This window comes from Rosa chinensis, chromosome 4 (assembly GCF_002994745.2).
Source record: "Rosa chinensis cultivar Old Blush chromosome 4, RchiOBHm-V2, whole genome shotgun sequence".
NCBI lineage: Eukaryota > Viridiplantae > Streptophyta > Magnoliopsida > Rosales > Rosaceae > Rosa > Rosa chinensis.
In genome coordinates, this window is record NC_037091.1 from 62,424,048 (window position 1) to 62,448,851 (window position 24,804).

A 24,804-nucleotide genomic window follows, 5' to 3' on the forward strand; every position below is an offset into this window, starting at 1 on the left:
GACTAAATTGACCAACCAGAGTTCTGAAGCAAGTTTAGGGATGTTTCCGGCGAGCTTTCCATTTTATTTTTGGATGAGACGACGCCAGCTCGTTCGCTGCCGACAGCCTCAGAGTTGGTCGTCATCGAATTCAGTCCAGGTAAGCTGGACTTGATCGAAACTTGGAATGGAAAAGAGAGAGATAGAGATCATATGCTTCGCTGGAAATGAAAGCACGGAGATCAAGACCGGCGACACCATCGGAGCGAGGATAGCGGCGAAGAGGAACGATCTGATAGAGAGAGAAACCGGATCGGAGGAGGAGAGAAATAGAGAGTGGCGGTGGATGTAATTAATTAATTGAGTTAAGGGCAAAATGGTCATTTAGTGTTAAATTGGGTAAGTGGGAACAAAAATCTGTTGTTGGGGTAAGTGGGATCATTTTTGTTTATTTTGGGGCTTTGGATCAAGGACCCTAATTCCTTTGGTTATAGGAAAGGTTATTGAATGTACTAAACATCAGACGTTATTAACCCGAACTCTCCCAGTATCGGCGGGTATAATGTAATCTCACATTGTGCTTCCACTAATAATAATATGGCTGTGGGGCTTAGCCTTCCAACTTAACTAGATTTGAAAACTTCTTTTCTGTTTGGTTTGAAATCTTCTTTTTGGTTTGCAGAAGTTGGAAGCCTCCTTTCGCTGCAGAATTTCAAAGATTGATTATGGACCTTGTGAATGTAATGTAGACACGTAGTTGTTCACAACAAAACAAAGGCCTACTTTTTTTTCCGATGACAAACGAAGGCCTACTTGACTCATGAAATGTATTGAAATGTCATTAGCTCTACTCTCATAGTGAATCTTACATTCACCACACCTCTAGAATCTTGCAATGCTATCACTTATGAGTAATGACATGTAAACTAACACTCGATAATTTGATGGATTTTGTTACAAAATATTTTGAGTTCAACTAAACACTTCTCATAAAGGGTCTATCAATTACATTACATGTATTCTATATTGAACTATGAGGTTCAATGTTTACAATGATATATGCCCAAAGAGTTAAAGGCAAGACAAAAAAAAAAATTTGAAAAAGAAAAAGAAAAATAACTCAACTTCAAAATTGTTGTTAATTTGGCTTTCTCTTCTTCTGCAGTCTCTGCAACTTCTTCCATTTGAGGTAGATCTGATACGACAACCCAGAGAAGACCATGACAACACAACCCCATTGCTTTGATGACAGGGGATTGCCACTGAGCAATGACGACACCACAATGCTCACAAACTTGCGGGTGGTGGTAATGGTGGTATTAGCCAGGGAACCAAATCTGCTTATGGTTAGGAAGATGAAATTCTGGCCAACTGCGCCACAGAGACAATAGAGAAAAATGTCCCATGCTGCTTCAGGATGCATCTTGCAGAATTGAACTGCCTCAAATCCGCTACCTCGCGGCCAGCCAAACATGTAGATCATGTTGTATATGGTACCCCATAGGTTCATGCCTAACATTATCTCCCAGGCACTTGTTTTTGGGTACCTGAACAATCCAAGACAAGTAATGAAAAATTAACAAGGCATGAATTCTATATGGTTACACATCGACATAACAGTCCAAAAATTTGTGCCTATAAAAATAATATAATAGATGGATTGGCACCTAGATTCCCTAAAGCATTCTTAACATAAAAGTCCAAAAATTTGTGCCTATAAAAAGAATATAATAGATGGATTGGCACCTAGATTCCCTCAAGCATTCTTAACAGAATGTCAACAAGTAGGAATAGATAAAGTTTTTCTCTAAGGCATACCTTGCTGTTATTGAATCCTGAGTAGCATTTGTGAATCCATCAAAAGCAAGGTTGAGGAAGCATAGTCCATATCCAAGAGGTGCATTTGGGTGTGCCAACTTGCTAATGGTCTTTGAGCTAGTCTGAAATCGACCCGGACATGCATGAAAAGAGTATAAGAATAGAAACAGAAATTGCTAGAAGTTTTCACCAAGTATATCGAAGTTTGTTGAGAAATATTCTTCTGAAAAAAGAAAAAACATCTCTCACCTTCAAGAGTGCAAACATGGATACCCCTCCAGCAACAAGGAGAGTACAAACATACTCAGGCAAGGTGTATCTTATGCCATAGACTAGAGTACCCATCAGCATCACTGCATTCAAGTAATATCCATTTATTAAGTCCTCTGTACAACTATATCTCCTTCATTTTTAATGCCAAAATCTCATACTCTGAAACGTATTTTGTAGCATGTTTGTTGCGGCATGCAAAAATCAAAAACTCTTAAGTATCTGACCTGGAATCATTTTTGAGGATTTGGCCAGGACCTGCAAGTAACAAGAATAACATTATATGCAAAATCAACCAATCCATTTGACTGACATTAGTCCCAAATCATAAGAACTAATCACTAAAACAAAGGTGTCTACAAATCTACCCCTGTCCTCACTATAACAACCAATTCAAACAAAGATTAACTCAGCTAACATTATCTAAAATGTGAAAATGATAACGAGGTTGGCTACATGAACCTTTTGTTCCAATCTAATCGCGAATCCTCAACCTAATTTTGTTTGTTCTATTTCATTTCCTACCCCCGGATTTCATACACAATAAACAAAATGTGCACACATGACGATCATCTGCTTTTCCCACAAGGCCATACTCATTATACCCTAAAGAAATTCAAACTAAGCATACTAGAGCTAACAAAGCTAGGCATTCAGCAGATTGGCATTGCAAACAACCTAAACTCTATCTATAGCCATATTCAACGTGTAGCGGCTACATTACTCAAAAACACACCTGGGCCGGGTAGCTGATATACTTCAAAGCTTCGATTCCCATAGCCGGTCCAATCGTATTAGTAATCCCTGCACTCCAGTATGTCCACAAAGGCGCACCGCCAGCATTACTGCTGGACCAAATCTTCAACACTGTTTACACAAACCCCACAGTAGATACCATTCTTAGCTCAAATCCTCCAAATCACAAAAAAGAGGATTGAATTAGGTATATAGAAACTCACTTATATATGACCAGATTAAACAGACCACATTTTGGGCCAAGTTCAGGAACGAAAGATGCTCGAACCTAATCCCATCTGGACCAAACCGCTTGGTGGACCTAAGCAAATATTACAAACAGTACAAATTTTATGACCAATTGGAACGATTACGAGCTTGAAATTCCGAAAATCGGTGCGTGATCTGCGAAATCAAAATCCAAGAGAAGGAACTTACAGAGTTTCTTGAAGAACACCTTGGTAGATATAAGCGGCCCAGATACCGGCGACGCAGAAGGCCAAGATGATGACACGCCGGAGCCCGGACCCGTGAGCCTCCATTGTGAATGTGGCCGGAAATATCCGTCGGGATCCGGCCGAGTTTACTAAGAGAATTGGGGCAGATTTGAGAGAAAGAGAGGCAGCGGGAGATGGAAGCTAGGAGGAAATTACCGAAATGAATATTTTGTTTGTGCCTGACTGCCACAATTCCCCGGAAGAGTCGTTGGTATAAGAAGAGCGCCAAAGCTACGTGGGTTGTTCTACGTGGAGGTTTCTTATTGGGAGTGTGACTCTGAGTCGCGTTTCTCATTGGCTGCACAAACGCGGACCTTTCTGAAAAAAGAGAGAAGAAAAAAGAAAAAAGAAAAAAAAAAAAGAGTTCGTTGAAAGTGCGTCCAGAGATTTCTTTGCGAGGCCTCTATTCTATTAGCGATTTAGCTCACTGGTGCAGTAGTGACCTCCAACAATGGAGATGCATCGTAGGTAACTATCCCTAATAGTATATGTATTAATATCAATCGGACAAATTGATATTGAAATAAAATTTATCGATAATTTAGTAATCGTAAGACTTTGTTGCCAAAGTGGTATTTCCATCTATATTTTCATAAAAGGTGCACATGTAACGGCCATTTAGCTCATTTTAATGTATATATTTTTTTTAATATCAATATTTTAATGCATCATTTTAGGGATGGGAAAAAAGAAAAAAGTTTTTAGTTACTATTTTGATTGATTGGTGAAACTATAAATACATATTGAAAATTTACCTCCCCTCAAAATTTTTGTTATTCTGTCAATTTGAGTATATAGTTCAATACAAATTGCTTTTGCAAAATAAAAAAATTTGACTTTTCTCTCTAGCGGGGAAACTAATCGAGTTCTGATTTGTGATGGTGGTGGAGGATGCCATCGTCCACCTAGCTGGGGGCGAGGATGCAATCCAAGATCCTTTTTTCTATGTATGTGGCTGGTTGATGTCTCAGAAACGCGTGCTGCTTCCGTTGTTTTCGGCGGCGATTTCTGGCATATGGGGTTTGAAAGAACGGGTTTTGATCTGTGAGGAGGAAGGGCAGATTTTTGTTTTCCAGTTCAAGGAACAGGAGACGAAGGATCACATTCTAAATGGCGGGTCTTGGTTCCTTAACAATTTCATGCTTCTCTTGGCGAATTATGACGAAATCCATGATCTGGCAGAGGTATCGCTGACTTCATGGAGTTTTGGGAGGCGGTTGCGCATGATGATCACTCCCTAACGCTACTTGGGAACGCTTTGGGGAGCTTTGTGCAGTATGATCAGGCTGCATTGCAGAGGAAGGATCTTGTGCAAAGAATCTTTGTTGTGCACGACGTACATCGTTGTATATGGGCTTACTTTACGTTTTCATTCTCGGTAGAGGTGGCGGTGGAACTGGAGCTAAGGTACGAGAAGTGTCATGGTATTTGCCGAGGCTATGGTTTATTCGACCATGTGCTGGGTAGCTATGATGGAGCGTTGACGGCGGTGATGGCATCAGGGGGAAACTATTTCGGTGTTGGATGTTGGGCTGGTGGTTGCTGAAGCGGTTGAAGACGGGTCGCCCGTTCAATCTGAGGTGTTACCGATGATCGGTCGGGGTCCGGAGCCTCGGACGGAAGGGGCTGTGGTGGTCAGGTCACCGCCTGTGAGCGGGTCGATATCGGGTTTGGAAATGCGGCTGCTCCGGGCTTCTTGGAAAACCCTAATTTGAAATTAGGGTTTTCTGTCAGGCCGGGTGGCAGTGAGCCTGGCTCTGGGATGGAAATGTTTTTGGGCCTGGAGCTTAGGCTTCTTAGATCTGAGGTGGCAGGTGATGGATTGGTGGGGCCTGATGGGTTAGTGACTGATGGGCCTACATCTCCTATTGCATATGGGCTTGATGCTACAATAAGCAGAGTTTTGGGGGTGCGCAAATGGTGCCAAGGTGAATAGAGCTTAGAGAAGCGTTTAAAGCCTAGTTTGGCGATGACACCTCATGATATCATCTTGGTGAACTTGTGGAAGTCCCGGTCACTGTTGGAAAGATTCCGAAGAAGAAGGATAGCCCTAGGGGTCGCAGGAATAAGCCCAAGATTCATGATGGAGAATTGGAAAGCAGGAGGACCAACCTGAGGCCGAGGTTGTTGGATGCTGAAAACTCTAAGGTAGGTACTAGCTCCGTCCCTAAGAGGAAGGAGAAAGTACTTGTTTAGGGTTCAACAAAACAAGACATTCTGGACTCAAGTCTTTGCATTAGGGATAATTTGTATATGCTTTTATAAGACGTTTCTAGTTGATATTTATATCACAATTGCGTGCTTGGCAAATTAGACTAAATGAATATTTTTTCCTTATGAGATTATTCTTGAGTAGTTTTAGGCTTGTTGTTCAGCGAGCGTCCATTTAGATCTTAATGGGTTTAGTCGTGGCTTAGATGGGTTATCCAGTTTGTCTCGAAACCTTATGTAAGTTATGTTAGACTCTAACATGTTTTCATGGCTTGATTATTAATAAAATCAACCCTATTAAAAAAAAAAATGAATATATTCTAAAAATCATGATTTACCAATAGTTAAATTAAGAAATAGAATAGAAATTGTGCATGGTTTGACGAATTGGAATGTGCCATGGGAACACATATGGATCATTAGGAAACATGCTAACCTTGTTAAAACTATTTTTATTTTTATTTTTTAATCTTCTATATCATAAACTCATTATTCGTAGAGCATGATTTTTATAACATTTTTCAATTAATGGACTACTTGAACCTAGGATAAACTTTTCTAAATGAATTTTATTGTTTTATGACTTTGAAAAAATCTTTTTTAAAAATTACCTCATGAATTTTGAGTCTTGTTAGTTCGAGAAGCGTTTAAAAATCATTATTTGAGGATGAAAAATAATTTTTTGAGAAAATAAGAATATACGATTTTAGTCAAAATTCGTGTGCTATAGATAGAAATCATGATCTTGAAAAAGTTTTAAATTTTTTCTTTATTTTTAAATTTTATTTGATCCAACTTCTATGAAGTTGGCACATGAACTGTAGTTAACTTATCAGTTTTAATTGTTTTCTAATTTCTTAGCTTAAGAATAAAGGACTCATGTTTTATTTATCGTTGTACTATTTGGTCCTCATGATTGAAATCGGCAGCTCAACTTCGTAGTTTTTAAATTGATGCTTATGATTCCTGATTTTCATGAGCGAGTGTCTTGTGCACTATGTAATGTACTATTAATATTGAGGTTTAACCTCGGTGCAATAAAGATTTGGTGTTCTAACAAAAAAAATAAATAGATACTTCCCAAGACTCAAATAAAAATAAGGGAGGTCTTAGCTTAAGAATAAAGGACTCATGTTTTATTTGTCGTTGTACTATTTGGTCCTCATGATTGAAATTGGCAGCTCAACTTCGTAGTTTCTAAATTGATGCTTATGATTCCCGATTTTCATGAGCGAGTGTCTTGTGCACTATGTAATGTACTATTAATATTGAGGTTTAACCTCGGTGCAATAAAGATTTGGTGTTCTAACAAAAAAAAGAAATAAATACTTCCCAAGACTCAAATAAAAATAAGGGAGAATATCACAAATGGTCATTCAACTTTTATATATTCAACACTTTGGTCACTCACTTTTTAAATATATCACTTTGGTCACCCAACTTTAATTATTTGGTTCACTTTAGTCACTTCATTAAAAAAAATTATTTGCCACAATATTAATTATATTTCCGTCCAACCAATTGTGAAAAATTGAGAAATCTGTATTACAACGATTGGAATAAGTGATTTAAGTGAGATAATGTGACCAAAGTGATATATTTGAAAATTGAGTGACCACCGTGTTGAATAAGTCATAATTAAGTGATCATTTGTGAAATTCTGCCCAAAAATAAACTAAGAATAATAAGTTCAACTTATACTTGGGGCCTGGTGCAGCGCTGATACTCTGGGAGGCCTCCGATCAAGTAAAGTATAATATGTACTACCTTATATAAGACAGAAAACACTTAAATTATCAAAACATGTTAGCTTACCTGGTAAGGAGCCGAATTTCTACAATTTGGGTTCATGGTTCGACCCTTGGGGACTTCCTTTCTTTTTTTTTATAAATATTTTCCTACGATTTTCAGTCTTAATTTGTTTTTGTTTTTTTTTATAAGTTTTTGTTGTTGTTCTTCTCATTTTCTGAATTTTCTTGTCTTTTATTTTGTTTTCACTAGTGAATATATTTTTTCTCTCTTTTATATAATACATCCAACCCCTTCAAATTAGTTAGTTCTGAAATTTACTATTTTGAGAAAAAATAAACTTTATGAATTATGTTATATATGTCATTTTATCTTAATAAGTTTTTATTTTTGTTTTTTTCTAACTACATTAAGGCAATAATTATAAATTTAAATTTTTGCACAAAGACTCTTAAAATTTAGGACCAGCCCTGCCTGGGGGTCATGTAGCCAACCCAACTTCCAATCTATTGATGATGTACATGACTATATGACTATGCTGCCAAATCGATTGAAGCTAGCTAGTACAACTCTACCTTATCATCTTATGGAACAAGGGTCTTCGAACATCCTCAAATCTCTCGCTAGTTGCTTATTGTCGAAACAAACGTGACCTAAGAAAATTTTTATTTTTATTTTTTATTTTTATAAGAGAAAGTGTTACAACACAAAACTAAATAAAAAGGCCCTGAGGACTACAAGAGTTAAGTAAATCAAAATTATTAGCTAGAGACACTAATGTAGGCAACTAGCGGAACATCATCGATTAGGATTGACGAAATGTCCCAAACATTGCTAAAAAATTAGTTTTTTTTTTTAATCGATATTTTGCTAAAAAATTAGTTGCAAAATTAACAAAGATGTGCTCGAAAGTCTTGCTTATTGACGAGACAAACGGGACCTAAGGTCGTGGTACGTGGGGAGAGCCTAGATGCTACATTTATCGAGGTGGTCAACTTGACTCGGAAGTAGCGACACTTGGGCAAAACGACGTCGACATTGAGTGGTTGACGATCGATCAACTAGACTTGTCGAATACGCAAGGACCACAACTGCATGTCGTTGTTACTTGCTGCCCGGAGAGGGATGCAAGAGAGGAGACCCCATGAATTGACACCAATTCTTAGTTTCTTACCATCATCACATTATAATGTTCATTCATATTCATGTCGTACGTGGAATCAACGCTGCAGACTGATTGGCGGCCCAGTAGCATTGGCTTCAGGTGAAGGTTGTTAATCTTTAGTACTCGCTCCCATCGTCTGCCACTCATTCTCGATCTCTTTACTCTTCTACGACGAAGATCAGCGTCGTCGTTTTAGATAAAGGAGTAGCCTCGCAGAGCCATCATAGAAAGCCAGACTCTCTACGTATAGGGCCGGGTCTAAACTAAAAAGAATCTTTGTTAATTAATTAGCGATTAAACGCAGTTGATTAATTTACAATAATTAATTAAGGTTGCGTAGAGATTAGGGATTATTGGTCCATGGAAGCTCACTGCCGTCAACGCAAGCAAAAAGCATGATATATGCCTGTACGTAATCCTTTCTTAAATCACTAATTAAATAAACTTGACAACAATTTTGATCAACCTCTCATTCAAATCCACCACTACTCCAGCGTTAATCACACCAGTACGTGTTGACAGCTTATATAGGAATGTGGGATGTGTATAAACATATGGCATCTTGACCGATTCGTTAAGCCGTCTCATATTCTCTTGGACATGTATTTTATTTCGTTGTTAGTGTATCTTTTGCTTTTACGTATCAACTTGAAAACTAAAATACACACGTACATAATACATGACGGACGCGAATTAATCCAGTGTATAATGTGTTTAATTGACGATGTGATAAAAACAAAAGAGTCTTTCTAAATGTACCAAATAAATATCTAAGTAGACCCATCACATTTTTTACACCTAGAAAATATATAAAATCTATATATAACTACACCCATCAAATTTTCCTATAATACCTTTCTTTTTTAATTAAACCCAACAAAACTCATACACCCACCAAAACGCATACATCCTGATGAAGAATATTAAACACCCATGCTCCCGGATGCTGTCAATTAGTCAATTAATGAATTGAAGAAAGGGACGCTTAAACTGCAAGTCTCTTCGTAGGCCTTCACAATTCCCTACCCCAATTCTCTCTTAATATAATTGACAGAAATGCTTTAGATTAGGTACACGGCTTTTTCCTTTAGATTTGTTTTTTTATTCTGGTTTCGTTTTTTAGTGATCTAACAGAGTAAAGGATCACGATTATAACATCAGTATATGGTAGAATTTTCATTCGTGTTATTGAGTTCTAATTCTATTATATATGTTGAATATAACGTTGAACATGAGACCCAAAAACAGTGTATAACATGAGGTGTTCCAACCCCATATCCAATTTCACGAATATAACTAGAATTTTCATTCGTGTGGGTGTGTATATATATATATACAGTCCTTCTTGGCTAAGGACATCCTTACCTAAGCTTAGGTAAGGATTTTCAGTTTTTGGCCACTTTTCGATCACATATTCACATCTTAACCGTTCAGTCTTTAGGTCCTATTGTATAGATCATCTCTGCAAAATTTCAGCCAAATTGATGATCGTTAAGGCATTCAAAAGTGCAATTTACAACAATGTACACGAACGGTTCCGGTTCGACAGATTCGGTTCGTTCGTGTAAATTGCAGTTTTGGATGCCTTAACAATCATCAATTTTGCTGAAATGATCTATACATTAGGACCTAAAAACTGAATAGTTAAGATGTGATCGAAAATTGGTCAAAAACTGAAAATCAGTTCCATAAGCTTAGGTAAGGATATCCTTACCTGAGAAAGCCTGTATATATATGTTCTTGTTATTCAACATGAGAAACATTTTTGAAAACATGCTTAAATTTGCGATAAACTTCACATTATGTTGGAGAACAAGGGTTTGTTGGGTGTTTGGTATTATTCGTCAATGTGTATGTGTTTTGATGGGTGTTTGATATTCTTTGTTAGTGTTGATGAGTTTTGCTGGATTTAATTAAAGAAAATGGTATTATAGGAAAACTTGCTGGATGTAGTTAGAGATTTTAAACATTTTCTAGGTGTAAAAAATTTGCTGGGTCTATTTAGATATTTGCTGAGTACATTTAGAAATATCCTAATCATGAATTAATTTTTTTTTCTTTTCTAGCTAGTTCCGTACACGAAAATTTGTGAGTGAGTTGTGACTTATTAACTAATTAACCCCAAAAAAATCATCTTCTAGATCTAGAACATCCACATAACTTAGTGCCAACAAAGATTGGCACTTGGTTAATCCCCACTTTGCTAGAGGAACACCCACTTCGATCATATCATTGAATTTGACTAGAATGCTTACAAACTCGGCAAATTCAGGTCTAAGGGTGGCGGATTTAATTTTTAAACACCATTTGCTCCACCAAAGTAGTCTCCCTTTTGATCGTGAAGAGCCAAGTCAATATCATCTTGAAGAAGAAGAAGAATTTCTTAAACAGAATTTGTTCGCAAGCAAAAGATAGAATATTTTAGTTAGTTTTCTAATAAAAATCTCCACTCATAATAATAGAAAAATGTTATGGAACCTTTGCCCTATAACCTTTTGACTTGATTAATTTCGTAATCCAAGTTTCATGTGTGAAAAGGGCTCAGGCATGGCCTAGGCAAAGAATTTTAGTCAAGGCATCAAAAAGTTCTACGCTAGTGATATTTTATTTCAATTTGACCACATGCCTCATCAACTCTCTATCTCTCTTTTTGTTCCCCCTTACCCGATAAGCCAAAAATGACGTATTTCCTTCGTTATACCCCTGCAAGGAATTTTAGGTTCAATTAATCAGAATTATTGACTTTGTCTTTCCAATATCTTATTTCCTTCTATGCACGAGTTATTAATCATTTTATTTGACAACTATTTTGTTCATAAGAGAATAAAATTATGCTAGATGACACCTCATAGGTCATCGTATATCTCACTCATTATTTCTTATCATGTCTATCAACATAAAATATCATTGTTTATAACTTAGTTAAATTTACTTAATTTACTTGATATTCTTTTTGTAATCTATTACTATTTCGGCAATTATTCAAATTAATAAGACAAGTTGCAACAAGGCATCTCGGGAAAAAAAATAACAATTCATTCATATTTAAAAATCTTTATAAAAAAATTTATTTTTTGGAATAAAAAAAAATATTAACATCACATAGTTTCTACGGGAAAGAAGGGCATCTCGGTAATTGCGAGTAACCAATATTGAGCCATCAAACCAAACTACAAGTCCCCGGAAGGATATAAAAGAGAATTCAGCCCCGCTGACGTCACTGGTGAGCGCGTAGCCACGCTTTTGTCGTGACTCCCACCAATTCTGCGCTCCGCATTTCTTCTCTGTTTCCCACATTCCCATTCCCATTTCCATTCCCACCTTCACCGCTGTTTCTTCCTCCTCTTTTTTTTTTTCCATCTTGGGTTCTCTGAGAAACCAAGCAATTCTATCTCAGAAATCCATAAGCAACACTCAGCTACAGTAGTAGGATTCAGATTTTGGTTACCACTGTTGGATTGTTTTGCATCAAAGTTGAGGGCAGCAGAGTAAGAAGAGAGCTTCTTGTTTTTGGGAGCAGCAGCAGCAAATGGGCAACTGTTTAGATTCTTCTGCTAAAGTTGACACAGCTCAGAGCTGTCTTGGTACTTCAGGTAAAGCTAAATCGTTTCTTTACTACGTACGGCTTGTTCTGCCGTTTGGTTTGGTTTAAAGTTGTGGACTTTAGTGGGTTCGGATCGATTTTTAGTAGTGTTATACCTTTTTGGGTCCTGGGTTTGCTCAGGTAGTTTCAGATTTTAAATTCATTAGCTTCTTGCATCAATTCTGTGCAAGATGGAAGAACCTTTTTTCCTTTTGAAGTGAATTGGGAAGATTCAAATTAATGAGGTTCCCTTTTTTGGCTAAGAATTTGTGTTTCTATTCTTCCCGTTTTAGCAAGATGAGCTTTACACTTTTAAGGTAAGTTTAATTTAGCTAATAATAAGTTCTCGGTTTGCCTTTTTTTTTTTTTTTTTTTTTTTTTTTTTGCTGAGACGGGTCAATTTGTGAAAAGGGTTTTGATATTTTCAATGATCATGTGATGGCTGTGTTAAGATGACACGCTATGCTCTCCAGAAGCAAAGACTTGAGTAATAATTGTGGTTCTAAGGGAAAAGGTATGGTGGTCCTTAGTAGTGATCACGGATCAAATATGCTTGATTTAAAGTGTTTTGTAAGCCAGGCTAGGTTGTACCTCGGTTTTAGGTTAACCGATAACTCAAAACTACGTACCTTGATTTGCAAGTTTACATGTAAACTTAATCATTGAGTTTGTTCGGTTTGTTGATTATGAATTAGTTGGGATTCCATTAGTTTGCAAAAGTGTCATCATCTTCTAGAAGACTGCTACTATGTATGACGATTCTTCAGGAATGCTCTAAGTGGTTTTAGCTTAGAGATTGGTTGAGCTTAATTTCTTCTTTTCAGATTGGTATCGTCACTGCTTATGCCCTTAATTACCCACTACTTTTTTCTCCTGTCAGCATCGGGGACTTCCAAAAATTCCAGCAAAACCAGTTCCTCATCAGCTGCTCCCTCCACCTTGACCATTTCATCATATAGTGAAAAGAGCAATGGTTCAAGTCTTCCTACCCCAAGGACTGAAGGTGAAATATTGTCTTCTCCAAATCTAAACCCGTTCTCATTCATTGAGCTAAGGAATGCCACCAGGAACTTTCGCCCTGACAGTCTTCTCGGCGAGGGAGGATTTGGTTATGTCTTCAAAGGATGGATTAATGAAACCACGTTTACAGCTGCAAAGCCAGGGTCAGGAATGGTTGTAGCTGTCAAGAAGCTCAAACCTGAAGGTTTCCAAGGTCACAAGGAGTGGTTGGTACGTATCACTTACAACAATTTTTTTTTCCTGTGCAACTTTTGCTTTGCTTATTTACTGATAGCCACCCAATTTCAGACAGAAGTTAATTATCTTGGCCAACTCTATCATCCAAATCTTGTTAAGCTTATTGGGTACTGCTTGGAAGGTGAAAACCGACTATTGGTGTATGAGTTCATGCCAAAAGGAAGCTTAGAGAATCATCTATTCAGAAGTAAGTTATGTTTATGGGGCATTTTTTTTTTTGTTCAGCTTCTCATTGCTCTTTTAGTTGCCAATAACAAGAAGGAAAAAAAAAAAAAAAAGAGTAAGGTTGCATTTTCAATGCCTAGAAACTACTTTTGGCTTTGAGAACGGTTTGTAACATTGAACTTTTATCTTTGTTTCTCAGGAGGGCCACAACCACTTTCATGGGGAATAAGAATGAAAGTCGCCATAGGTGCTGCCAGGGGGCTAAAATTTCTTCATGAAGCCGAATCACAAGTTATTTATCGTGATTTTAAGGCTTCCAATATTTTACTTGATGCGGTATGTAGAATAGAAAGCTCAAGATTTCATATCTTTGGCAGGTGTCTTATGTATAAAAATCTTATGAATAAATAGTATAAATTATTAACCTTATTGGTGCATGGCCGTTCTTCAGGAATTCAATGCGAAACTTTCTGATTTTGGCCTGGCCAAGGCGGGTCCCACGGGTGACAGGACCCATGTTTCTACTCAAGTCATGGGTACTCAAGGCTATGCAGCACCTGAATATGTTGCTACAGGTCAGTTTGTGTCTAATATTAAGTATCATTTGGTGTTTGTTTCTGTTATATTGCCATATCTTAAACATCTTTTGAGTCACTCTATGCCTTCCCAAGGAAAAATGCTTTTACGAATGCTAAGTATTAGTTTTGCATTTTAATAAATGAGAGAAGTTTGCATTGAGGTGTCACTTTTTTCGCCGAGGCAATAAGAGAATGATGATTCTTTGGACCTAAATGACTAAATCTGAATATTTGGAATATCCTCATCCATCTACTCCAAATGTTAAAAAAGAAAAAGTTAAATCCTTTTGAATTGCATATGAGAATTGGATGGTACAACTTTTTGTTCGTTCCAATAATTGCCATTAAAATTTTTGGTGGGAATTCTGTTAAGACAGGCCTTGTATTTTATATGCAAACGATTGTTGTAGAGGATATGATGCATGGAATCTTGAGTATTTCGATTCATTATGTTCGAAACACGTAATGCTTCCGTAGGTTGATTTCTGACTTGTGCTTTGTTTAACAGGTCGATTGACTGCTAAAAGTGACGTTTATAGTTTTGGGGTTGTATTGTTGGAACTATTGTCTGGACGGCGAGCTGTTGATAAAACAAAAGTTGGCGTGGAGCAGAATCTTGTAGACTGGACAAAACCATATTTGGGTGACAAAAGAAAACTATTTCGGATTATGGACACCAAGTTGGAGGGTCAATATCCTCAGAAATCAGCCTATACAGCTGCTACTCTGGCTTTACAGTGCCTAAGCCCAGAATCTAAACAAAGGCCTACAATGTCAACAGTTTTAGCAACGCTGGAACAACTTGATGCCCCCAAAACTGCTGCCAGAATCTCTCAATCAGAGCAGCAGGGAGTTCCTCTTCATCACCACAGGTCCCCAATGCGACATCACCGTTCTCCTTTAAATTTAACACCCAGTGCATCTCCATTGCCATCGCACCGGTCGTCTGCATGTGTTCATTGAACACAGTTTTCTTTCTGGAAATTACTCATTTGATTCCATATTTTGTTTACATAGAATCAAGTTTGGGTCTGTATTTATCACACTTTTCAGTTAGTCTGAGGATGTATATTGTTGCCCCTAATTTCTGAAGATATGCACAGCCTTTTTGTGGTGGTAATCTCTGTCTTTATTATAGTTGTGTAAAAAGTTAGCTATCAGTTTTAAGTTTGCACTCTGTACTATCCCTGCCAATCAGTTTATCGATTCCTAGTGGATAGCAATATAAGAGATCATATCTATTTCATCGTGTTTTTGTGCAATGCTGTACTTGAAAGTATAAGACACTTTTTCTACTTGCATATAATGATTCCTTTACTCGTGTACAACCTTTCTGCTTGTACATTGATTCAGATAGGAACTGTTTCAGTTGCCTTCATGCATTATGGGAAGACAGACAGCATTATCAAAGACATTATGAGCTTACTTTGTCTGACATCCATTTCGTCTAGGTAAAAGTATTTTGTATGGAGGAGGGCACGGGGTAAATGTAGGAGTATGGTACGAGTTCGGAGTACTGCTGTTACTGCTGCTGCTTGTATTTTCTTGTAAGTCCTTCAACTCAGCTACAACTTCAGTCATTATTGGTCTGCTCTTGGGGTTTGAAGCAAGGCAGTGGAGGATGAGTTCCGCAAACTTTTGAGCCTCTTTCTTTGGGAAGTTCCTTCCCAGTCTCTGGTCAATCACTTGATGCAGTTGTTGCTTGTTGCAAAGATATGGTCCAGCCCACTGTATAAGATCTCCGGCCATCCCATCTGAATATTTCTTCACAGCACAGCAGCCTGATAAAATCTCCAACAGCACCACTCCAAAGCTGTACACATCGGTTTTCAGCGTTACCTGTCCTGTAAAATGAAGAACACATCAACCAGCTGCTTGTACACATCAGTTGCACGCAAGAACTTTTGCTATGAGTTGGGGAGTGGCTGAATACCAGTTCCTATGTATTCCGGTGCAATATAGCCTTTGGTGCCAAGAATCCTTGTCATTATGCGGTCCTGGTCAGAGAGAGGTCCATATCTAGCCAGGCCAAAATCTGATAGCTTTGCATTGAAGTCCTGCAATATTAGTCGTGAGGTTCTAGTTACAATCATGAAGAGCTTAATTTAAAAGTGACAGAAAGCCGGCCTCACATCATCCAACAGGACATTGGAAGCTTTCAGATCTCTATGAATGACCGGCGTGCCATGATTGTGAAGAGAATCTAGGGCCTTAGCTAACCCAATTGCTACATTGATTCTTCTGCTCCAATCTAACTGCGGCGCATTCTCTGCAGTTTAAGCCAAATCAACTCACATACCTAATCCCTGTCTTCTTATGCTTATTTCTAAGACGAGTCTTACTGATCTAAACTCTCACCTGCCAGTAGTTGAGTCTCCAAGCTTCCTTTGCTCATGTACTCATAAACCAACATCCTGTGCCCACCGTCATGGCAGTAGCCTAGTAGCTTCACTATGTTGGGATGGTTTAGTTTGCACATGAATTTGATTTCATTCTGCAGCAAGCATACAATTAGGTAACGTAAATCTCATTTTACAGATTAAGAGAGAGATGTCTGAAAAGCCTTACCTCCCATTGTTCATGGCCTTGTGTCCCGGTCTTTCTGAGCCTTTTGATGGCTATTGCGAGTCCCTTATTTGGTTTTGCAGCAGAGTCCATAGTGCAGTAACTCACATACCCTTTATATACATCACCAAATCCGCCTTGCCCGATTAAATTTCTGCTGCTAAATTTGCGCGTGGCCACTTTCAAGTCACTGTAACAAAAGCAGCGTAGCTTGCAGTTGTAGTAAGCATGAAACACTCCATCATTCTTGTTCACTCCCTCAATATTAGAACTCCCAGCTTTTCGAGCAATTTGGTAACCACGCCTTTTCTCTCTGCTAGGCTTTTCTGCACCCACCGAATACAACCATGTTAATCAAGCTAGGAAAACAAACTCTACATATATATACATGTAATATTGTTAATAAGACACACACACACACCTATATCTGTGTTTGAAGCAACATGTGTGATCTCTTGAAGTGGGGATCTCTGTTTTTCACGCTTCGTTTCTGTATTAACCGAATGCATATAAATAAGAATTTCTATTAGCATACAGAGGTTTATGTTCTCAAGGACAAGAAACTGAGGAAATCGATACACACAAGAAACACATATTACCTCCCACAGAAGTTGAGGAAACAGTTGAAGTAGTTCTGTCTCCAACTGTTGTTCTATTAACTTTCTTGGATCGATGAGAACCGCCTTTACCAATTAAAAGAGTAAGAGTATTTCAGCTTATTACCAGGTATTCAAAATTTCTGAATCAAAGACCCCGTATAAGAATTTCGAAAAATGCAAACCAGTAGGAGTTTGAGAAATAACGTGAACCGGTGAGTTTGGCTCTTGAAGATGTTTTCTGCAACAATTTCCCATGTTGATGATATGTATTGATATTTATGAACAGAAGAAGAACCCAGAATTAACCAAGAGACTTATACTAAGATTAAGGTGATAGAGGAAACAGAGAGAGATTGTGATCACAATGAACATGCATATATAGTACTGAGCAGGACAGTATTAGTTAAGTTAGTGGGAATTATAAGCAGGAGCAACCAAAGGCGTAAAACCTTGAAATATCCGATTTGGTGTTTTCTTCTAGGTATAAAACTCTACGAGGGTTTTTGAATGTTCAATAAGGACAATGCAACAGTATTTCGATGATTATTTTGTAGCTTCAGTTAGAATCTATGAAATATATTAATTCACAATTCTCTTATGATAGCTCTGTATAACAATAGCTTAGATTGACGGGGATGAATCTCATTATGTGTTCCAAGCATATTGGTTGATTTGGAACCGCTTGCGCTACCATAATATTAGTTTATGCTCTCTTTGGTTACATTAATCTTATCCAATTCCTCATCCTTCCTATTTTATAATGCTTTTTCACAGCTGGGAGAGGTAGTCGGGCCGCAACTTCTCAGGGGGCAATCTAGCTGGAGATCGGAGAAGAAACAAAAGCCAGGCCCTTGTTATCTTGTAAGTAGCAAGAGGCTAATTATAGTAAGGTTGACCGAGTTGACTACAATTATTGATCTGTTCAAGGAAAACCTAATTTGTGTTTAGCCCAAACTCGAGGTTACTCGACCTAGTGGTAATAGGATTTAATTAGAAGGATCTAGAATCCTAATCAATATAGAATTACTTTCCTTGTATGATTGAGATTCTATGCATTGTAATCCTCTATATAAAGAGGCCCCTATTATCAATGAGAATACACAGGGATTATCTCTCAACTTCTGATTCCCTAAAACACGTTATCAGCACGAAGCCCTAACCCTGAAATCCTAAATTCGTAGCCTTCAAATCCCAGAAACCACCGCCGCCCACCTTGAAGATCTCAACTCCAGGAATCCAGAACCGGCGGCCCCACCCCCAGAACCGGCAGGCAAACCACCGGACCGGCCATTGGAAGTAGCAAAAGTTCTCCTGCCCGGTTCAAAGCCTTCCTCACCACCTCCTGCAACCATACTCGACCCCCCTGCAGCATCTCCACCCCAGAAACCCGGAACCGGAAATTTCTCCACCGGAACCGGCCTAAAACTATCCTAACCGGCCACCAGAAAAAACTGCAACCGAACCGGCAGAAAGAGAAGAAAAAAAAGGAAGGCAGCAGATCAGCCCAGCCCTGCGTCTGGCCCAAAACCACACAGCGCAGGCCCAGAAGCAGCCCAGCCCAGAAGCTTGGCACACTGACGTCACCCATCTCAGGCGCCACGTCAGCACTGCCACATCAGCGATTGCGTCAGCGCCCAGTCAGCTCCAATCTGCCACGTCAGCTCCGACCTGCCACGTCAGCACCTCCGGTCAACGGTCGTCAACCCACCAGTCAACATTTTTCCGGCAGCTTTCCAGCCACTTTTCGGCAACTTTTCCGAACACTTTCCTGCGACTTTTCCGGTCAGCTACAGTACTTTTCCGGGGACATTTTTCCGGCCATCTTTTTAAGGTAAACTTTTCTAAAAGTTCCCGTTTTTTGTGAAGTTTTTCAATTTCTTCTTCTTTTTCGGGGACTTCCAAAATCCCTTCTCCTACCCCCCTTTCTCTACGTAGGGGAGACCAAAAACCGAACTGTGGGGGTTCGTACTCACTCCAAGCTTGGAGCTTGTAGAGTTCTCCAAACTTAGAGTTTGTTGAGAAGAAAACGATCGACCACATACATCGTTGTTTCGATCTAATCCAAAATCCCTCTTGGAATCGGATTTTCTTAGAAGCGACTACGCTCAGAAAATTCCTAATTTCTTGGAAGCGACTACGCTCATAAATTTAATAGTTTTTCGTGGTAGCCTTTTTGCTCCGAAATTAACCCTAATCTTGTGTTGTTTTTCAGGATGAGTTACCTGAACAAGTTGAACTTTGTTCCACTCGAGACAACTGGCGCAGGATACCATAGGTGGGTCCGAGATGTGCGCCAACATCTTAAGGCTGATGGACTTCTGGAAGCCATCCAAGAGCCTAGTCAGAACGTGCTCTCCATTGAGCAAGCTACTGCTTTTGAAGCAAAATAAGCTAAAGCCATAATTCTCATGACAAGGCACATGAATGACGCGCTCCAAAATGAATACCTCAATGAGGAAGACCCAAGAAAGCTATGGGTAGAACTTGAGCAGCGATTTGGCAACGTTCGTGACTCCCTGCTTCCTGATTTAGAAGTGCGATGGCATAGCCTCCGCTTTTGTGATTTCAAGTCTGTGCTTGATTATAACTCGGAAGCTCTTCGTATCAAGTCTCTGATGGAGTTTTGTGGCCAAGCCATAACTGATACGATGTTGATCGAGAAGACTCTCTCTACCTTCCCCGTCTCTGCACTGATGATTTCAAAGAATTATCGGATTGATGTAAATGCAGGACGTATCACAAGGTTTCATGAGCTCATTGGCGCCATGAACGTAGCTGAAAAGCACGATAATATCCTTGTGAAGAACTATAATGCTAAACCCGTGGGAACTAAGCCTATTCCGGAGTCTAACTATAGTCGCGCCCCCAATGGAGGATGCAAGGAGCGAAACCCTAAGGATAGGGACAATTCTGGACATTCTGGTCCATATATTCGCCCTAAAGAGGAAGGAAATCGCCAAGAGAGGCGTGCACGGAACCGTGGAGGTCAACGTGTGAAGAGAGAGAGAGGCGGAGCCTCCGACCATAGTGGTAACGCCACCAAAAGGATAGGTCGTCCAAATCGCGCCCCAATGGCACTTCGATCAAGGGAGCCTGACCATAATGATGTTTGTTTTCGATGTGGATCAACTGAACATTGGGCCAAAACATGTACCGCACCCCAGAATGTTGCAAACGCATACAAGACGTATCGTGAAGCAAGGGAAGCAAATTACATGGCACAAGAAGATCAAGATGGTGATCTAGATCTAAGGGTGGAAGACTACAAGGATCAAGACCCAGAAACTGGCGATTTTGATTAAGTCTTTTTATTTTCCAAGAGATGTAGGCGATTGCTATATTACTTTTTATTGGATTAGATTTTCTTTGATCATAGAAACAATGATGTACTCCGTTGGCTTATGAATAAAATTTCGAGTTCTTTTCATTATGACTCCATTTTGATTCTGAGCATATGACTTTGTGACTACGATGGCTAGACCATCAATATTAATTCAAGGACATGGAATAGCCCAAGTTCCACTTGCCAAATGGCACCTTGATTACAGTTGTCACAGAAACTCTCTACGCTCTTAGGGCACATAGTGCCCTATGAATAGCCAACGAATTCCATGCGAAAATGCATGTAGAGAACAGAAATGAGTTCCTTTGCATTACCTCTAATGATTGCGAACAAAGACGCATCTTAAAGAAGTTTATGTGTCTCTCTAGTGGACTTTATGTCACTATTCGAGCTATTAAATCCAATAAAGTTATGAGAGAAGATCTCTTGGATTTAGACACATATTGGCTTTGTCACGACAGGATAGATCATCCTAGTCATGATATGATGATCCGTCTACAAAGACTACACACGGACATCTTTACAAAGCCCGTTCCTTAGGGAAATTAGGACTGAGACCGTCCTATGCAAAGGATATGACAATACTCATTCTGTTCTTACAAAGAATCCGTAGGGATTTTGTGGATTGATTCAACCAACTTGCGGATGCTTAAATATTTCATAATATTGGTTGACACGCAAACACGCTGGTCACGTGTTGTGCCATTGTCTACCTATAAATGCTGCTTACGCTACAGTGCTACACTCCTAGCACATATCATATGACAATGGGCTCACTCCCCAAATCATCCTATTCAGTCAATTGGATTTGACTATGCTAGTGAGTTTACATCGAAGACTTTCGATGGTTATTGCATTTGGGACTGATGTTGTACATCATATTCCCACGAGCACACCCAAATGGTCTCGCGGAAACGACTACGATGGTAGTCCAGACATTGGTAATGAGCACCAACCTCCTTATATCCGCTTGGGGTGATGCAATATCACATGCAGCTATGCTAATTCGTCTACGACCTACCGCCACTCAATGTACTTCTGCGTTACAGCTAGTGACTGGGTACACGTATTTTGTACTTACGCACATTTGAGTGAGCCATTTATGTGTCAATCGCGCCGCCACAGAGCTCTATGATGGGTCCTTACAGACGAATGGGCAACTACGTTGGATTTGGGACTCCAACAATCGTCCGCCACTTAATGCCTTTGCAAGGCGATCTCTTTACTGCTAGATTTGCGGGTTGTCACTTTGATGAGATAGTCTTCCCGTCGTTAGGGGGAGATAAGAACACGTATGTTCAACAGGAACGACAGGAATTGTCGTAGTCTGTCCCCACTATGTCTCATCTTGATCCCTATTAAAGTGACGAGATCACACAAATATGTTGCAAACATGCCTGCAAGGAAGGACGTCCCTACGAGAGGACGTAGCGCCACCCTACACGAAGGTAGGCATGGCGCCAATGCCAAAGAGAGTGGCACTCTGGCGTTACAGGCCATGGCCCCAGCTAGGATGCGTGGAGAGGCCTGTGGGTTCGAAGGATACTTTGGCACATTCCAATCCTTTGATCATCAAGACTCAAAATCCGTCTCATGAGAATCTTCCGGGTTATGGTTATCGTTGGGGGACGCCTCAACGTCAAAACCTATTCCTGAGAATATAGAGCTCTATGAAACTTACACTAGTGTACATGAGACGTGGGATAGAAACTCCATCAGAATTGATGATGTAGTTGCGTATTTTGTTGCGCATGAGTTTTTGAGTTAGATGATATCGAACCACGCTCCGTTGATGAATGAATACCAACGTAGAGAGTTTTTGGCCTAAATGGAAAGATGCGATCCAGGTTAAGATGGATTCTCTAACGAAGAGGAAGGTTTTCGAGCTAGAGATGCCAACACCTCCTAACATAGAACCTGTTGACTAATGGGTCTTCGTTAGAAAGAGTAGTGAGAAAAAGAGATGGTAATCTCGCCTTATGTCGCAAGGTTTCTCACAAAACGCCTTGGAATCGACTACGATGAGACATACTCTCTCGTAATGGATGTCATTGCACTCCACTACCCTGTCAGTTTGGTAGTTTCCGAATAACTGAACATGCAGCTTACAAATATGGTCACTACGTATCTCTATAGGGATCTAGATACGGAATATACATGAAGGTTCATGGCGAACTTCATTTATCCAAGTCAAGTGGCTCTAGACCATGGAGCGCGTTTACAAAGAGGTTGAAACGCTCACTAAAGTGACTACTTGATTGGGAAGGGATATGCCCACATGTTTCTATGACAAGGTTCAGATTCTATCGCGGTTCATGTTGAACATGATCTTCATTAGAAGCCCTTAAAGAGTTAAGGGAAACCGCTGAACACTTGAAATCCGAGTTTGAGATGAAGGATTTTGGGAGAACACGATTATGTCTCTGTTTGGAACTTGAGCATCGTGTCGATAGATGCTTAGGCATTTTTGACAAGGTCAAGCCTTCAAGCACCCCCATGATCGTCCGTAGTCTTGATCCTGAAAAGGATCCTCTTCGTCAAAAGGATGATGACGAAGATGTGCTAGAGGCAGAAATGCCTTACTTAGTACAATAGGCGCATTATTGTACTTATCTCAATGCACAAGACCGGACATCTCATATGTTGTGAACTTGTTAGCTAGATATAGCTCTGCGCCAACGCGACGCCATTGGATTGGTGTAAAAGATATCTTTCGATACTTGAGATGTATGTATGATATGGGCTTGTTCTATCCCTATAGAGAGATGATGGATTCGGACCCATCACACACCAGAAACGCCGCCAACGCTGGCCTGCGTTCTCTATCCCCATCCCAAAACGACATGTGTTTTGGAAGGTTTTGCTGATGTTGGGTATCTCTCTGACCCACACAATGGTCATTCCCAATCCGGTTAAGTGTTCACCATGGGAAAAGACCGTGACACCTTGGAGGTCTACATAATAGACCCTAGTCGCTATATCTTCGAACAATGCAGAAATCATTGCTCTTCACGAAGTGGTTCGTGAATGTATATGGATTGGATCCATAATTACGCATGTTCGAACAATTGTGGTTTGAAGTCTACCACAGATGAGCCTACGAGCATTTAGGATACTGCTACTTGTTTTGAACAAATGAGGCAAGGCTACATCAAAAGCGACAACACCAAGCATAATCAGCAACAACAGACACTCCTCGAGATCAAAGTGAACTAGGTTCGATCTGAGGATAGTGAGGCAGACTTGTTTACTAAGTCATTGCCCAATTCCACGTTCGAGAAACATGTGGCTGATGCGCTCGAAAGCAAGCGCATAATTTAACCCTGAAATGTCATTAGTAGTACGTAATAAATAGGGATCGTTCTATTCCGGGGATTGAGGGTACACCTGTCAATGTAGGACAAACAAACAATTAAAATTAAAACAAAGTAATATTCACACACATATACACTATTTACGAAAAAGGGGGAGTATTTTTGATTTTGGTTTTCGTAAAATTAAATTAAGCTAAGAAAACAATTAAAATGCAAAAACATAAAAATACAAATGAAATGCAAGAACAAAGATCAAACCGAAATATATAATTAAAATTAATTCAAGTTCATCGTTGTTCATCATAGTCATGCAAGAGGAGTTGATCATGTGAAACGTTCAAAAGCAAACAATTTCCCATATTTTACTTTCAATGCTAATTAACCTAAGTGAAAGCACCTAGATTACTCCTATCAAACATGCAATCAAACCCTAGAAAGCTAGTCAATCATGTCATGTTTAATGCATTAAGCACCTAGAAAGGCTATCAACTCAAATGTGCAACTTAGTATGGAAAAGTCCACCTAATTGCAATCTTCTCTGATTAAATTCGGTTTTTGTACAAAACCTTTACTACTTATTGATTCAAGAACACAAAACCAAAAAGTTGATCCATGTTCTCAAATTCATAGCAACATTCACATAAAAACCCTAAATGTTTCGAACCATTCAAGATTATCATACAAAAGATTTCTATCATGCAAATTTAATCAAACACTCACACAAAAGCAACCATAAATCACAATATATGAATCTGAAAATTAACAATTAATCATAAAATTTCAGAAATCAATATTTGTTCAAACAATTTTGTCAACTAAGGCATAACCAACGAAAATTACAAAGCAAAGGTTACAAGGAGAATCGGATTACACCGTGATGAAGATGAGATGAATGAAGTGATGAATGGTCTCTTGAATTTCGAAAGCAATCTTCAAGGATGGTGATGGATGATGTGCACGGCTTGTCTTCTTCTTC

The 24,804-nt window shown here is 39.2% G+C and overlaps 3 protein-coding genes across 3 annotated transcripts; 1 reads left to right on the plus strand and 2 right to left on the minus strand.

The window, feature by feature from the left end:
• Positions 1-894: 894 nt before the first annotated feature.
• On the minus strand, positions 895-3,501 carry LOC112200640 (UDP-galactose/UDP-glucose transporter 3). The gene is made up of 7 exons (XM_024341660.2): positions 3,241-3,501; positions 3,027-3,124; positions 2,804-2,934; positions 2,295-2,325; positions 2,047-2,150; positions 1,798-1,919; positions 895-1,526 (listed from the first exon to the last, which is right to left on the minus strand). The coding sequence occupies exons 1-7, from the start codon at positions 3,342-3,344 to the stop codon at positions 1,118-1,120; spliced, it is 999 nt and encodes a 332-aa protein (XP_024197428.1). The 5' UTR covers positions 3,345-3,501; the 3' UTR covers positions 895-1,117.
• An 8,148-nt stretch (positions 3,502-11,649) lies between these two features.
• On the plus strand, positions 11,650-15,253 carry LOC112196955 (probable serine/threonine-protein kinase PBL3). Its single transcript, XM_024337456.2, has 6 exons — positions 11,650-12,017; positions 12,888-13,237; positions 13,316-13,451; positions 13,629-13,765; positions 13,881-14,004; positions 14,516-15,253. Exons 1-6 carry the CDS (start codon positions 11,954-11,956, stop codon positions 14,968-14,970), a joined length of 1,266 nt encoding a protein of 421 aa, XP_024193224.1. The 5' UTR covers positions 11,650-11,953; the 3' UTR covers positions 14,971-15,253.
• A 24-nt stretch (positions 15,254-15,277) lies between these two features.
• LOC112196954 (probable serine/threonine-protein kinase PBL18) lies at positions 15,278-17,621 on the minus strand. The gene is made up of 8 exons (XM_024337455.2): positions 17,354-17,621; positions 17,172-17,255; positions 16,994-17,062; positions 16,576-16,898; positions 16,366-16,501; positions 16,140-16,276; positions 15,941-16,064; positions 15,278-15,851 (listed from the first exon to the last, which is right to left on the minus strand). The coding sequence occupies exons 1-8, from the start codon at positions 17,424-17,426 to the stop codon at positions 15,430-15,432; spliced, it is 1,368 nt and encodes a 455-aa protein (XP_024193223.1). The 5' UTR covers positions 17,427-17,621; the 3' UTR covers positions 15,278-15,429.
• Between the last annotated feature and the right edge of the window lie 7,183 nt (positions 17,622-24,804).